Here is a 17,928-nt window from a genome sequence, read left to right on the forward strand (position 1 = left end):
TCATCTTAACTATATTACATAAATGTATTGCCACCTTAGAAAATTCGAAAAAGAAGAGCAAACTAAGCCCAAAGAAAGCAAAAGAAATGAAGTGATAAATATTAGTGCAGAAATAAATGTAATAGACAATAGAAAAACAATAGAAAAAAGAAAGCAATGAAACCTAAATTTGCTCTTTTCAAAATTGATGAAATGAACAACCTTTTGTTAAATTGATCAAGGAGAGAGAGAGAGAGAACTCAAATTACTAAAATCAGGATAAAAAAGGGACAATTGCCATCGACCTCACAGAAGTGGAAAGGCTTTTAGAGGAATAAATACTATGAACAACTGCTACCAAATTAAATGGCCTAAATATAATGGACAAATTACTGCAGAGGCACAACCTACCAAAACTAACTGAAACAGAAAAATAAAATCTGAATAGAACTACAGCAAGATATTGAGTTAGTAATCGAAAATTTTCCCATTAAAAATACAAAGCCCAGGGCCAGATGACTTTTACCGGTGATTTATACCAAATATTTAAGGAAGAACACCAATCCTCCACCAACTGTTCCAAGACAGAAGAAAGCAACACTGAGTAACTCATCTCATGATTCTAGTATCAAACCAGACAAAGCCTTGACAAGAAAACTGCAGAACAATATCCCTTATGAATATAAACACAAAATGGCCCCCAACAAAATACTAGCAAACTGAACCAAGGAACATATTAAAAAGATTATAACCGTGACCACCTGGGATTTATCTCAGGAGTGCAAGGTTGGTTCAAAATACTAAAATCAATCAATATACAATGTCACACTCAGAGAATAAGGAGTGCGGAGAGAGCACTTATCTCAGTAAGTGCAGAGAGAGCATTCGAGAAAATCCAACTCTTTCCTAACAAAAGCACGCAAATACTAGGAGTAGAAGGAAACTTTCTCAACCTGATAAAAGGCATCTGCACACTCTTCAACCAACACGATACTGAACAGTAAAGGAATGAAAGTATTTCCCCCATAAAGGTCAATGATGAAGAATCTAACAAACAAACAGATTTTCCCTGACATGGGAGAAGAGAAAGAGACTTTCCTTCACTTTCGCCTTTTCATAGTGCATTTACCTTAGAAAACATGGGATTATGATTGTACTTGGTGCAATCATCACATTCTTTCCCCTTTAAAACATCTTTTTAAAACCTAAATAAGCCTCTTGTCAGCTTTATGATCCAAAACCTTTTTCTTAAGACCCAGGGAGCCATCTCTTCGGTGTATCATCTGACCTTCCCAATTTCCTTGGGAGGGTAGAAGCCTAAATTCAGCTCCAAGGTACAAACCTACCTCTTATCATAAAGATACGAGAAATGTGCTTTTCTTCCAGATAAAGGTAATCAGCAAACATGGGTGGCTGCCACAATTACCAGGTGAGTTTAGAGTAAACTATCTATGACAAATGGTACCGTCAAGTCTTGAAAACCAGTTTTTGTTTATTGAGACCATGAACATAGAGGAGTGCATGTGCCTAGCTATAGAAAAGAATAATTTTTTCTATTTTTGCAATCTCTTTAGCAGATTGCCTGTGATACAGGTCGTATTCTTATTTAATGCTTATTCAACAATTTCACTTCTACTTTTGTAGAGAGTTTGTCCTGGTTGGCAGAAAATTTTGTTTTTAATTTATATTTTCCTAACATCTAAGATCAGAAATAAGAAAACAATATCTGTTCCCAACATTTCTGGTCAATGTTGTGCTGGACTTTCTAGGGATAACATTCATAAAAATAAGACAAGTTGAATGTAGCACTATGAAATAACTATATTTCTTTCATTCCTTTGCCTCTGATATGGTGATTTGGCCTCCATATTTCCCCATAAATCTTCTGACTTCCCCTACTCTCTCCTTTCCCTGTGTATCCTCATCACTGTTATCTCTCTTCTTCTTCTCTTTCCACCTATTACCATTTTATCAGTCAGCCAGAGTCACTTCCAAGCAAGTTCTGTCACAATGTCTAGAAAGGAGTGAAATATAGGTCACTTTGTATAATGCTTACATACCACACAGAGCATGGCACAATCATTACACTAAAAAGTGTAGCCCATCCCAGCCCCATGGGCCTTTCCCTCAAGCTCTGCAGCACTGGAAGGACGCTGCTCTGCCTGTAGCTTCCTGCATTGTTCCTAGGGACTTTCAATATGCACCCGATGAAGGCCATACTGAAAAGTAAGTTCTGGGATAGCTACGTAAAGGACAGGTAAGTGATAAACACACACAGCTCTCTTCCCTTCCACTCCCTTCCCTTCCTCTCCCTTCCCTTCCCTTCCCATCCCTTCCCTTCCCATCCCATCCCTTCCTAGTTTTATTGTGCAGAGCTTAAAAAAAAATTGTTGCCAGGACTTCTGGTCAAAATGGAAGCNAGCTTCCTGCATTGTTCCTAGGGACTTTCAATATGCACCCAATGAAGGCCATACTGAAAAGTAAGTTCTGGGATAGCTACGTAAAGGACAGGTAAGTGATAAACACACACAGCTCTCTTCCCTTCCACTCCCTTCCCTTCCTCTCCCTTCCCTTCCCTTCCCATCCCATCCCTTCCTAGTTTTATTGTGCAGAGCTTAAAAAAAATTGTTGCCAGGACTTCTGGTCAAAATGGAAGCATAGGCAGACATGCTTCACCTCCTTGCACAACCACAAAAAAGGATTACAGCTAAATCTCAAAACAAATACCACCCAGAACTGTCAGAAAATCAAGCTGTATGGAAAGCTAACAAGCAAGGGTTTAAAGAAGCCACCATCATCCAGACAGGTAGGAGGGGCTGAGAGGCAAATGGGGTAGAGAGGCCAGGAGACGTGGTATGACTGGGAGAGGCGGCGGGAGCCGAATGGTTATGGGTGGTCCCACATTCACAGATGGTGGATAAGAATCAGGAAGGATACCCTGGGAGCAAGTGATCCCAGCCCCAGGCCAAACCACACAGCCCAGGGTTCCAGCACCAGGAAGAGAAATCTCCACAACTTCTGGCTGTAAAACCAGTAGGGGTTGGTGTGGTGGAAGAAACTGCCAGATTTTCAGGAAACTCTGCTTAAAGGGTCTACATGGTCTTAAAATGTATGCAGGCCCACCCCCTCTTGGACTCAGCACCAGAGTAACAGCTAGAAGGGCACTAGTCGCATACGGGGAGTAAGCAAAGTGACTGGAAACAGAGCAAATGCCAGGCAAACCTCCAGTCAAGCAGTGGCACTGTCCCCTTTCTATGCCCTCTCCCCAAACAGAGCCACAAAGAAGTGAAGTGGGTTGCCCCACCCTGGTAATTACCTAAGGCTGTGCCCCACACAATATACAGGTACCTTTCAGAGGGAATCAAAGCAGCTCTACCTAATACTAGAAACAAACACAGGGAGGCTGCCAAATTGAGGAAACAAAGAAGTATGGCCCAAATGAAAAAACAAAACAAAAACAGAATGAAAGAACTAACCGGTCCCAGAAAAAGAACTAAATGAAACAGAGATAGCCAACCTATCAGATGCAGAGTTCAAAACACTGGTGATCAGTATGCCCAAAGCACTCATTGAGTACACCAACAACATAAAGGAAGAAATGAAATTCACACTAAGTGAAATAAAGAAAAATCTACAGGGAACCAACTGTGATGGGAAGAAAGCTGGGATTCAAATCAATGATTTGGAACATAAGGAAGAAATAAACATTCAACCAGAACAGAATGAGAAAACAAGAATTCAAAGAAAATGAGGATAGTGTAAGAAGACGAGGACATCTCCAAGTGTGCCAACACTGAAATCACAGGAATGCCAGAAGGAGTAGAGGAAGAGCAAAAAACTGAAAACTTATTTGAACAAATAATAAATGAAAACTTCCCAAGTTTGGTGAAAGAAATAGACATACAAGTCCAGGAAGCACAGAGTCCCAAACAAGTTGGATGCAAAGAGGCCTATGCCAAGACACATCATAATTAAAATGCTAAAGGTTAAAAATAAAGAGAGAATCTTAAAAGCAGCAAGAGAAAAGCAGATCGTTACCTACAAAGGAGTTCTCATAAGACTGTCTGCTGATTTCTCAAAAAAAAAACTTTGCAGGCTAGAAGGAACTGGCAAGAAGTGTTAAAAGTGATGAAAAGCAAAGACCTACAACCGTGGCTACTCTGTCCAGCAAAGCTATCATTTAGAATGAAAGGGCTGATAAAGTGCTTCCCAGACAAGGTAAAGCTAAAGGATTTCATCATCACTGAGCCATTATTATAAAACAGGTCAAAGGAACTTATTTATGAAAAAGAAGATCAAAACTGTGAACATTAAAAAGGCAACAAATTCACAACTGTCAACAACTGAATCTAAAATAAATAATAAACTAAGCAAACAACCAGAACAGAAACAGAATCACAGGTATGGAGATCATTTGGAGGGTTATCAGCTGGGGGGAGGAGGAAGAAGGAGGATGAGAGGGAAAATGCAGGGATTAAAAAGTATAATTGGTAGGCACAAAATACATAGGGGGATGTTAAAAACAGCATAGGAAATGGAGAAGCCAAAGAAGTAATATGCACGACCCACGGACATGAGCTAAGGGAGGGTGGCAATTGCTGGAGGGAGGAGGGTACTAAGCAGCAGGGGCAAAAGGGGAAGAATTGGGACAACTATAAAACATCATCAATAAAGTATACTAAAAAATAACTATGGGACATTTATACAGTGGAATACTACTAGCTATAAAAAAAGAAAATTTTATCCTTTACTACAGCATGGATGGACCTGGAGAACATAATGCTAAATGAAATAAGTCAGTCAGAAGAAGATAAATACCATATGATTTCACTCATATGTGGAATCTAATGAACAATCTGAACTAATAAGCAAAATCGAGACAGACCCATACTCAGAGAACAGGATGAACAGCTAAGGGGGGTGGGGTAGGGGGTGGAGGGAAAGAGGAAAAAGGACTCATGGACATGGACAACAGAGTGCTGATTGGGGGGGGGGGGTTAAGGGGACTAAATGGTAATGGGAAAAACATAATTTAAAAAAAACTTTAAAAAAGTGTTTCCCATAAGGGACTGTCAGTCTGAGAGACACGTGGTGGTTCTACAAGGCGAAGAGGAAAACTCCAGGCCTCCCAGTACTCAACATCAATCACAACCCACCCAAATCACAGCTCCTGCTCTCCCCTGAATATGCTAAAACTATGCTAAGGCTATTCAGAATAGAGCCTAAGGATGATTTCACTTTCACCATTCAAAAAGACACTCTAGAGACGTACCAACGCTGAAGGCACCAAGAAATATAACACCTATTATGTGGAAGGAATACAGGCATTGATCACACCTGACAGTGCCCCAACCTCGGGTGTGCTGGGTCAACCCTGGAGTTGCTCAGCATGTCCGTTATCAATTTAATGCTTCCTAGCTCCTAAGGCACCCTTCAATAAACAACAGAATTCCTTTAAGTAGTTCTCCTTTAAAGTGAGCACAATGCTAAGCTCTCTCTGTAGATGGTACTAGAGGGACATTGCCACCTGCAACTATAGGAAGAGGTTCCCTAAAATTCCTGGCATGGGCCAGGGGTCAGCAGAATAGGCATGAAACTATCTGGTGGAACCTGTCCAGACACAGGCCCCGATCGCTATCCATCTACAACCCCACGGCCTCATACTGCTGATCACCTTCCTGAAGATCCCCGAATACAGAAACCAGAGTCCCTGCACAGTCTGCACCCCAGAAGGCCTCAGACTTGGGCAGTGCCTGGGCTTGCCCCAATTTGTCCCTCCCTGTGGCCCCCGAAACCCTGAAAGTCTTGTACCCTCCTGCTCCATGCCCTCGCCATGGGGTACCAATCCCCTGCTCCCTGGCCCACACTGCAGAGGGCTGCTCCTTCTCCTGATGGGATCCAGACTGCTACACTTCATCCGGAGCAGATCTGAAGCTGAGGTGCCAACTGTGAGTGTTTAAAATAGACTACTTCTTTGTATCATATCACAGCTCTTGACTTCTGAAGCCACTTAGAAGCTTGTGCTGGTTTCTGACTGAGCTACAGTGCTGTGTTGTGGCTTATTGAATACTACCACAAGTTCTGTCCAGCTCCTTCCACCTAGCGGTACATATACTTCCTGGCCCATCCCTTGAATTTGGGCTGGCCTTAACGCAGAATGTGGTAGGAGGGACTTTAAGGGGTGTCCAAGGCTAGCCCTTAAAGGGCCTTGCAGCTTCGACTTTTGCTCTTCAAGTCTTGGAATGTTGCTCCAACACAGTCATGTAAACAAAAGGCTGCCTGAAGGAGATCCGAGGATCCCTAGCCAAGTCGACACCCACTGCCGGACACATAAGGCCATCTCAGAGCTCGGAGCAGAGCCAGTGATTCAGCGGAATGCATGTGTGTGAGTGAGCCCTGGGGAACCAGCACGGAGGACATTTCTTTTGACCAGCCCCCCTTCCCCCAAAAAAACATGTTAAAGTAAGACCCCTCACCATTCTGCAATCCCTCTCACCTGCTTCCAAGAGGAAATGTGAAATATAACACATCAAGACTTGGATATAAGATCATTGAAATTTAAAACACTAGACAAGTAAATAAATATGGAGGAAGAAATCCCTTGTTTACAGACCCACATTTACTTGTAAAAGTAAGGACTCTAAAAAGATAGGAAAAAGGGAATACAGAAAGTGAGGACAACTGATTGCAATTACCGGAGGAAGCAGCACGGCCTTCCGCTGACACAATCAGCAGGCAGCTCCCTTCCTTATTTCTGCTCTGCTGGACGTCGGAACAAAGCAGACTCGGGAAAGTCCATAATGCACCTGGCACTTTGCATCTGGTTCAGGCTTTAACTCTTGGCTAAGCCAAGCATTTAGCAATGCCAGAAACAAACAAAAACTAGCCAGACCCTAACTATATACTATAAGGGGTTCTTTTCCCCCATCCATATATGGATGTCCCATGGTGTCTGTAAATTCAAAGACACGATAATGTCCAAAAAATGAGACTATAATTGTTATTAACTTAAAACTATTATTTTTTCATTTCTAGATACTCTATAACATTTATTTACTTATTTATTTATATTGATTTGAGAGAGAGACAAAGAGAAACACTGATTTCTTGTCCTACTTTGTTTATGCATTCATTGGCTGTTTCTTGTATGTGCTCTGAGGATTGAACCTACAACCTTGGTGCATCTGGACAATGCTTGAACCAACTGAGCTAGCCCACAAGGGCTATAACTTTTTATTTTTAATTCAGAAAGTATCTCTATTATTATTATTATTAATTGGTAATATTATTAATAATGTGATATTAATAACTATATCATTGATATTATTAACATTATGTTATTAATCACATTACCAATAATGATTATTATTGTTATTATTAAGTCTTCTAGTGTTACAAGGCTGTCTAAAAAATTTTTAAAGTGTTGAAGGATAAGAAAACTGGGAAAAATTAAGACAACATTTTAAACAACACTTGAATAAAAGTAAAACTCAGCAAATAATAGGTGTGGGATAAAGGCTACCTGCAATGTGTACATTCTGTAGAATAAACCACAGTGTCCCTGAAGCAGGCATTGACCATAGTGCGATACTTCAATTCTAATTCTTGACACATCCATCCGGTGCACTGACGGTTTTCCTGTTCAGTCGGCAGGCACCACGGCAGAGTGGCTAAGAGCACACACTCCTGGAGTCAGGCGGTCTTGATCTGAGTCCCAGCTCCCCACACCTGGCTGGGTGATACTGGGCAAGACCGGGCACCCTCCCTAAAGGTTACTGAAGATAATCATACCTACCCTAAAAGAGGTTAGAATGTAAATGGCTTAATATTTACAGAGCACTCAGAACGGTGCCTACCACTCAGCGAGCTCTTTACAAGTGTTTGGTACATAAAAATAAGTAGCAGATATTGTGGGGTAGGGCATCACTCATATACACCCTCTAGCAGTTTCTATTTAGCAGCTTCTATTGAAATTCACAAGACCATGTAACCTATTCCATTAAGTCATTAAGATGTATTTACAGTTCAATTTGTGCGATTAAAGCCTGAGTTCACTCAAAATTCCCACCTACTTCACCTAATCAGATAAAATAATATAATAAAACAATTCTCTCTGTGTGTGCGTGCGTGTGCGTGTGCGTGTGTGTGTGTGTTTATAGAGCCTTGGGAGGGGTCTGTGGGCAGGGAGGGGCAAGATTACCCAGGTAAACCTTATTCTGGTGGGCCACAGAAAAGTCATCAATAAAAGCAATTACAGATAAATGCACCTGTGCTTCCCACCTGTGCAAGGCACCACTCTAGAAAGTTCTGTTCCTCTAGGTTGCCTGTCTTTGCATGCTAAATTCATATTCCTTCCGTTTCATACTCCTCAGCTGCCTGAGCCCGGCTGCTAGAAAAATCCTAGTTCCTACTAGCAACCAAAGCTGCCATCCAGGGAGCAAATATAGAGACAGTGAGGGAGAAGGAGCTATAAATAAACACCACATAAGTAACTCTTCAGTGTTGTGACTATTTTCAAAAATGAATCCGATTCATAGACACTATACAATCAAATGAGCACCATCCTTTTAAACTTTAGACTAACAGCGAACAATCACTATTATCCAGTGAGCGCTTACCATATGCCAGGCTATTTCAAGCACTTGCCCTGCACACTCATTTAGTCTCACAACCGTTCTAGAAGGTGGGCACTATTAATACCCTTAGATTACAGATGAGGAGACCGCGGCACAGAGAAGGCCAGTAATTTACAAACCTCGGCAGCAGACTGAGGACTTAAACCCAAGCACTCCGATTCCGGGACTTGGGCTGTCAACAACCACCACCCTGCCTATCAATATTACCTTCTTTTTCCAATTATACTCCTATTTATTTTTTTAATTCCTCTTTAGCAATTTCCCTCAGGGCCAATTTATTAGTCACAGAAGAGTACTTGTCTCAATAATTTATACTCACTCCGTATTTTATTTATTTTAAATGACAATATCTTACTTGATCACATTGCTCACTGTGGTTGTAACTATGAAGGACAGAAGTAAATAAATGGGGGAAAAATAAAACAGATCCTGGAACCAAGGTCCTGACCATTTCAGACTGAAAGCATTTATTTATTCTAGGCTTCTCGGAGGCAAACATCAGAAACATTCAAAGATCTTTAAAACCCTATAACAATGCACATGGATTTTAATCACACTGAAATACAGAATAGGACTTTATTTACATATATATAAATTCAGCCACAAACAAATGTAAAAATCCTGCCATTTGAAACAGCATGGATCAACCTGCAGGCATTAAGCCAAGTGAGATAAGCCAGACAGAGAAAGACCTCCACCACCCAAAATAAAGCTGCTTTCACCCAAACCAATGGTAGAACGGTGGGGGCCGGGGCTGAGCAGAAGGGGACATGGCATGATGAAGGTCAAAAAGCACAAATTTTCAATGATAAGGACGAGGTCTCGGGATCCCATGTACAACATGGTGACTAGAGCTAACAATAAGGTATTATACTGTATACTGAGAACTTGCTGAGAATGGATCTTAAGCATTCGCACAACAGCAAAGAGTTAACGAGAGGCCATCAATGTGTTAAGTATCCTGATCGTGGTCATCATCCCACAAAGTCTGTATCTATCCAATCATCATACTGTATGCTATAAGCATATACAGTTATATTTGTCAATTTTCCCAATTACTCCTCAGTAAAGATTTTCTAAAAAGACATTTTCAGACACAGCACCACCACCACCAACAAGACAGAAGGACTTCACTTGAAAATTCAAAGTAATCAATAGGCTTCTGCCCATCTGCTGCTGTAGGCGCAGGAAACGACAGTGAGCAAAGCAGACCACGGCCCCGCTGTCGTGGGGTTTGTGCTGTGATGGAAGAGACACAGGGTCGACCAATTACAATACGACACAATGTGAGACACAGGCCAGTGCTACAAAGCACAACGGCAAGATAAAGGGATGGAGTCTGAGGGCGCGGCTACTTGGGAAGGGGGTCAGGAAAAGCTCCGTGGGCACGACATTTCTGTGGCAGAGCCAGAGCGAAGGGAGGAAGTGAACTCTATGGCTTTCGGGAGGACAAACACCCAGGTCTGAAGTTCAGGAGATCTGAAGGAACAGCAGAAGGGGACCGTGGGAAGGGATAAAAAAAAGCCATTACAGTGTAAAGGGGCAACCTTCTTTATAGTACATTATTTTAGGTACTGTTCATAACATCCAAGTATTGGGTCACTTATATAGTAAACATTTTTATGAGCTTATAAAATACCAGATTCTGGGCTCAGTGCTGGGGATACTGATGAACAAAATCTTTACGGCCTATCACAAAATAAATAAAAATTCAACTTTATGAAGGAAACGTGCCTAAGGTGTATAGACGAAGGGAAATGTGCCCTGTGGGGGGAGGAGTTCTCTGGGGGAGGCTGCATTCCAGCAGAGTAGCAAACACTGGGAAAGGGTTAAGCAGATGACAAGTGGGGAAAGGGGTATTCCAGGCAAAGGGAGCAGCCTGTGCAGAGCCACGGGTGTGGTCAGAGGGGATGTCCACGGGAGGCTGGGAAGTGCTGGGGTCAGGTCTGGGCTGAGGCAGAACTGGGTGGCTCGCGCAGGTGAGAGCGTGCAGGGCTGTCGGCTTGCAGCTGCATCAAAGACTTGGTCTTTACATGTTCACCAACCGGAAGCTACTGAGTGTCTCAGGCCATTTTAGTTTCAGAGTTCTGAGTATATATTATCTCTTTCTGAAGAACTTATGAGGTACAGTTAATATCGGGCAGGCTTCACTCTGTCTCCACTTGTCCAGGTTTACCTCCAGGCTTATTTTGATTCATCCAATGAAAACGTCACCAGCTTTTGTTTTAATTTACTAATGCCATAATATAAATGGGATTAGACTAAGCAATAAAGTCACAAAGAATCCCCATTCCAGGATTAGTCAAAGTTTTCCATTTTTATTAGATCATGCTTGCTTATTACTCAAATCCCAATTGTACATTCCGTGAAGAACTAGTCTGAAATATTTATCAGGGTTTCAAACTCTAATATTTGTCCTGAACATGGGGTTGGAGATAATTTGCAGTGTTGGACTCGAGTTAGAATAGGACATAGAGACACAAGATGAAAGCACAGGCCATATTTGGAAACTGTTTTCCATGGGAAGAAGAGCAAAGACCCGCCTGACAATGAATCCAATCAGACGAAGAAGAGACCCTCCTGACCTCCGGTTCTGGCGCCCTCGGGCCGGTGCCCACGCACCGTCTATCTAGCAGCCATGACGGAGTAAAGAAGGCTCTGAGGCCTTGCTACAAGAGTTGATCGAGAGAACTTTTTTCCACTGAATTAGTTAATATCTGAGAGAGCAAAGGCAAAAGAAAAGAGCAAAATCACAGGGGAACAGCATGGGAACTCTGGGGACCCTGGAGGGCAGGGGCACACATCTCGACTATACATTAAGAGGCTCAGAGAAGGTCCAAGGAATCACGTGAAGATTATGGAATTTGGAGGGAAATACCCAGAGGGTTGCTAAAGGGGAAATTCAAGAAAAGGCATGAAATGTGTAAGACTCATATCAGGAACTGGGAAAGATACCTGTTTTATTTTTGTCCAATTCACAAACACAGAGAAAATTCAAAAAGAACTGGACACGTCAAATGATTTATTAGGCAACGTCTTAAATTTGGAACAAATAGAACTTGAGAGATTACAATAGCTAACAGAGTCAGGACCCTGGCTGGGTCCCCTCCAACCGACATTTCCAGGGCAAATCCTGGGCATCATACTGTGCACCGTGTCGCATGACTTCCCACCCCAGGCAGGCTGGAAGTGCGGCCCCTCGGCCAACGACAGGTATTCCCACTTGCGAGTGGAAAATAAAAGATTCCAGCTTTTCACTGAGCACATAGGACCCTCTGAAACATCTATACTGTGTCCCAGACAATAACCTGTGAGCCTGGTTACTAGTGGTCCCTGTACAGGCTACTTTCCTTTCTCTGTCTCAGTTCCCCACCTCCCTACCAGTGTGTCCTGGGACCACCTTCAGGTAAACTAGTTCACTCCATTCCTTGTCCTTTGGAGCATCTCTAAGTAAGAAAGGAGCAGAATATAACTGAGGACTGAGTTCTTTTAACTCCATGCTCAGTTGAAGACACCAAAAACAAGGGTGAGAGATGGCTTGTGAGACTAAGTTCACGGTGAAACCCATCGTACAAGAGAAATTTCTAACTAGAGGTAGGAGAAGGGAATAAAAATATTTTTAAAGCAATTTAGAAAAACAAAAAGTTTGCTACAAAGATGAATGGTAATAACATATATTGTATATGTTATTAAAACAATTGTGATACACCTAAATGAAATAATAGATTAATGATATTAGTAGCTCACTTTTCCTGCTTAGTTAATTTTAAAAAAATAAAGAAAAGTGTGAATCTACCTTTGGGATAATAAAGCAAAATACTTGCTTTATTTTTTCTTATGAATTCTATAGATTCCCTCCCCACCCCAACACATACACGTGAAGTTATTACATGAGCAATTCTAAAATTCTAAAATTTGGAGTAAATCTGCTTATACCAAGTATGACCAAGTAAAATTTGGGTTTGTATTGTACTTGTTCTGTAACTTTGGTTGACAACCAAATCTGTTCAGCAATATATGATTACTCAACCCTTTCATGATTAAACTTTCATTATTTCTGAAAAAAATATATAAAGAGAAACAAAAAAATATTCATCTAGCAGAAGTTGTGGGTGGTTCAGCCTTGTTAATAGATAACCTTTCAGTTTCCAAACTGCTACACTAGCCTGGCCACCAGCCTCTGCATCTTCTCACTAAGCTACTTTAAAAAACAAAGATATAGGGAATTTCTAATAAAATAAGTAAAAATGTACCCTCCAGAAACACAATTCTATACATTTTCATGTGAAAGGAGTTTTTGAAATGCTGCTGCTATTTACAGATAATATTGATTCTCCTTGGAGAGGATTTGTTCTGAATTCCACCACCAGGACTCAACTGCATGACAACAGACAAGGTTTTGAAAGAAGATGGACATGTCTTTTTTTTTTTTTAAATATTTTATTTATTTATCTTTAGAGGGGAAGGGAAGGAGACAGGAAGAGAAACATCAATGTACGGTTGCTTCTCATGCATCCCCTGCTGGGAACTCGCCCCTGCCGGGAACTGGCCTGCAACCCAGGCATGTGCCCTGACCGGGAATCGAACCGCGATCGTCTGGTTCGCAGGCCATGCTCAATCCACTGAGCTACACCAGCCAGGGCGACGGATGGACATGTCTTGATTGCTTGACCTGATGGGTGATATTTCATAATATTCCCTTGAAATGTGCTATGTCTACTGACTACCACATCCGTTTTCTAATTTCAACAGATTCAGACAAATGATATGTGATCAGCAAAAGAAGATTTTCACTTCAAAATAATTAATGGATTGCAAATAAATCCTCAAAGCACACGAAAAAAGCTACAAGTGTCTCACTTCATCAAAATATAAATACTCACGTACCAAAGAAACAGTCAACCTTATAAATACATGTTTTAGTATGTATGTCCTCATCTATCCATCCATACAATAAAATGTATTAAGCACCTACTATTTGCAAGATGCTGGGATACATATTAAGACAGAAAGAACTGTGCCCCTCCCCTTGAATGTTTTAGGCAGAAAAAGAGAACCATGTATACCATAGGTGTAATCAAATGGTCCAAGGTCATGCTGGGTAACAAGTCTACCAGTTCATTCTCACATTCAACAACCCTTGGACAGCGGCTATGTGCCCAGGGTCATTTCAATTTCTAAGTAATAAAAGTAGTCCCCCTAAGGGGCAGAGTTATCTTAGAGGAATGATGATTTGTGGTGGTCGTTGTTTTAAACACACACAACGATGTTTAATTTTATACGTGTATTAGTTGGGTCACTGAGGAAAACTTACTAAATAAGATTCCTTTCATCAAGTTGTCTTTTCTTTGCAAGCCAAGAAAGGGGGGGAAAGCGCAGCCTGGTGAGGTATGACACTGGAAAGCCATAGAACGCTTGCCCTTACCAGGAGTACAGGATCGTTCCAACGACAGACGTGAGTTTGCTGCTTTCCTGTTTTTGCTTTGCCAGGCCAAAGTCCGCTACAATTCATAAATAAAACAAAGTTAGTGCCTTTTCCAAGAATGGGCGTCTTTCCTTAGGTCTTGAGATTACGCACAATAACTATTACAGTTCACGACAGGAAGCTTTTCTCCTTTTTAAGCGTTCTATCAGAACGCCCTACATGCCAGGCTTCCACGCCACTGCCAGCCTTAGCAAATGGCACACACATAACATTCCATTATGCTTTGTATTTGGACAGGAGGTTCCTCATTTTAGAAAAGTAAAGTAAGCCTTGCTAACTGAAACATAGGACAAAGTAGTAACTGAACTTGTGAGTATACTTTTAAAATTATTTTAGTAATTATTTTATTATTTTATAAATTAATTTTTATAAATTAATAGAATGAATCTACCATATTTGGCATATGGTGGTCAGACCCTTACCTGGCCAAAAACATTAAAATTAAATGTGAGATAAGCCTGAATAACCACCATGAATATCTAAAAACCTGAAGTTAAATGGCATCTATTGGTACTAAATCACAGTAAATGTGATGTTCAGAATCATCTCAAAATATTTATACACCAACAAATAATTCGGATTTTTAATCTAGAACACTAAACATTTATATTTAATATTAGAACAAGCTATACTTTTCAAAACACCTATAGATTCTTTTCTGTTTTTAAACCACTCAATAACTAGATCAATGTGGTAGGAACACACGAGATCTGTCCAGGAGGTATCCAGCCATGTACTATGAAATATAGATATTTATTGAGGAAGATACAAGATGCAAAAACATTGTACACAGGACAGTGATACCTCAGTCCCCTTCAAAATACGCACCTTGGGACCTCACACAGTTCTTCCAACCGCCATCAGCTGCCCTGTTGTCTTTTCCTGAATCTCATGGACAGGCTGAAATCTCTTCCCTTTCAAAGGTGATTTTAGTTTTGGGAAAAGACAGAAGTCACAGGGCACCAAATCTGGGCTGTAGGGGGACTGAGTCACCTGAGTGATTTGATGTTTCACCAAAAAGCTCTATACGAGAGGTAATGCATAGTGGGCACGCTGTCCTGACGAAGCTGCCAATCACCAGTTGCCCACAGCCGTGGCCTTCTGAATCATCTGAGTAATTTCCATGGAAGAATGTTCAAGCAAAACACAAAATTTTACACAGATTGTTCAGTCACTTGTTCAGTCGCTCTACTTGTTCAGTCACTTTGAGTGTGATAGCCACACAGTACACATGTTCCCTCAACAGCATCTTCCACCCCCACTGACTAGTTCAGTGAAGTCATCATTGTTCATGCGCATTCCAGTCCACTCTCCTTGGAGGCCAGGTTACATAGATGTCGTGCGAACGAGTCCCGTTATATTAACAATGGCTGGACTTTTTCTGGACAGACCTCCATATTCTTCATATCTTCCTCATACAGACTTACCAATAGTACAAGAGATTTACTTATCAGAACTACACAAAAACACAGTACTGAATCAGAATCAGAATCCAAGTTGTGTCTAATAAGGTTTGATGTTCCCGATACGACTTTGTAAAGTGCACCAAATGTTTATGGAATTTCACTGTACTCGAATACTTGACTCGTTATCCATACTTCAGTGTCCTTTAAGTTGGAATGTTCTAAAGCAGCTTAACTTCAAAATAATAATTCCCATTATTAATAACCATTCTCAGTTACTAAACAGTAACCTGGGACTATCCCAGTGTAGATGCTTACGTGAATTGCCCAAGACTCACAGCGACCCTGCAAGACAGGTACCAACCCAGTTAAGGCAGCCTGGCACTGCAAAGCAAGGGCTCTGGGGCTCAACAGCCTCCCGCCAGGTCCTCACTCCACCACGTGCTACCCGTGTAGTCCTGGGCAAGTCACTTAATCCCCTTCTATAGTAACTGATCCACAAAATAAAGATCACTGCTAGTGTAGTATAAAATTTGAAAAACTCGTTTATCATTATTTAATTGTCACAAACAAGTGTAAGTTCCATGAAGGGAGTGACCATGTCTGCCACGCTTGCCTGTTCCTGCGAGATGTGGCAGCTCAGAAAGTGACGGCTGAGTGAAGAACTGAAAGTCTCCCCCGTCAGACTGCGCGCTCAGGGGACGAGGCCATGGCTTTCGCCTTGTATCTACTGCCACACACCTGGCCAGTGAAGGCATCTGATGGGCCTTCGAACCTTTGCTGCACGTTCCACTGAATCAGGCATGCCCTCGCTATCATACCAGCAGCAACAGCCAAATATCATTTGAGAAACATCTAGAAACAGGCACAGCCGGCTTTGCTGCGGGATGAACGTGTGACCTCTCAAACATGCACTAAAGCCCATGTCTCAAATCCACTACCTACAATGGAATGACTTTTTCCTTTTTGCTTTTTATTTAGGGGAGCAGCAGGGGAGGTGAGGGGACATGTAAGGTGTACATGAAACAGGAATCTGTAAAAGCCAAGACAAGTGGAAATGCTGGCCGGGGAGGCAAGTTCCTTGCAGCAGTCCCCCCACTCCGGTCAGAGTCACCCTCCAATGGGACGGCACGGTGTGGGTCTTACTTGGAAGAGGGCAGTGTTTGGGGCCAACTCTGTCCATTCTCAGCCCAACGCACCACTGCATCAGGGTCTGTCCCTCTGTATCACCTCCAAGGCTGCAGATAAAGGTGGCAACAAGACTTGGACATGTCTCATGGCACAACTGACTCAAAGATGACTTAAAAGATACCGTCCTCCAAGTGGGAATATATTGAGACATTAAAGTGAGGTAACATTTGTAAAACTACGCACACTTATACATGTTAGTAACTCTGCTGTCTTGTGAAAGCAAAACCCAGCCAGCATACTTACTATAAATAATTGCCAACCAACTTTAATCTTAAGACATCTAATTCACCCACGGTGAGAAAAAAGAAGAAAATTTTAGTTTTTCTAAAGCTTTTTTTCTACTCCCATTTTCAATATATTTTGTCTCGTACATTTGAAACATCATTTGGCAATTCTATGCTTCTTCTCTGGGAGTAAATAAACCTTCTAGCGCAGAAAAGAGAAAAATAAAATATGACAAGGCTGCCCCTTAGTGGTAACTTGCTTACACACATGCACGTACACCACCCCACAAACTATTTTTTAAGTATTTTTTATTGATTATGCTATTGCAGTTTTCCCAAATTTTCCCCTTTCATCCCCCCTCTCACCTGCCCCCCCAACCCTCCACCATCCCCCCACTTAGTTCATGTCCATGGTTTGTACATATAAGTTCTTTGAGTCCTCTGTTTCCTATACCATTTGTATCTTTCCCCATCTATTTCATGCCTACTAATTATGCTTCTTCTTCCCTATGCCTTTCCCCCCTATTCCTCCCTCCCCCCTCCCCACTGAACTCCCTCTGTGTGATGTTCATTTCTCTGATTCTGTTCCTTTTCTGGCTGTTTGCTTAGTTTTTGTTTTTGTTGTTTTTCTTTTCTTTTACGTTCATTTGTTGATAGTTATGAGTTTGTTGTCTTTTTATTGTTTATATTTTTTATCTTTTTTCTGAGATAAGTCCTTTTAATGTTTCATATAGTAAGGGCTTGGTGATGATGAACTCCTTGAACTTGACCTTATCTGAGAAGCGCTTTATCTGCCCTTCCATTCTAAATGCAAGCTTTGCTGGACAGAGCAATCTTGGATGCAGGTCCTTGTCTTTTATAACTTCAAATACTTCTTTCCAGCGCCTTCTTGCCTGTAAGGTTTCTTTGGAGAAATCAGCTGAAAGCCTTATGGGTACTCCTTTGTAGGTAACTCTTTACCTCTTGCTGCTGTTAGAATTTTCTCTTTGTCTTTAATCTTGGGTGGCTTA

General features: G+C 41.5%; 1 protein-coding gene across 5 annotated transcripts in view; it reads right to left on the reverse strand.

Moving 5' to 3' along the window:
- NEK10 (NIMA related kinase 10) overlaps positions 1 to 17,928 on the reverse strand; it is a 186,657-nt gene that overhangs the window by 89,879 nt on the left and 78,850 nt on the right. For all 5 annotated transcript variants that reach the window (XM_037070713.1, XM_037070716.1, XM_037070711.1 and 2 more), the window contains exon 23: positions 14,041 to 14,116. In XM_037070713.1, coding sequence (XP_036926608.1) covers positions 14,041 to 14,116 — 76 coding nt within the window. The remainder of the gene's footprint in view (positions 1 to 14,040; positions 14,117 to 17,928) is intronic.

Source organism: Sturnira hondurensis, unplaced genomic scaffold (genome assembly GCF_014824575.4).
Source record: "Sturnira hondurensis isolate 20B ecotype Veracruz unplaced genomic scaffold, ASM1482457v3 Scaffold0019006, whole genome shotgun sequence".
NCBI lineage: Eukaryota > Metazoa > Chordata > Mammalia > Chiroptera > Phyllostomidae > Sturnira > Sturnira hondurensis.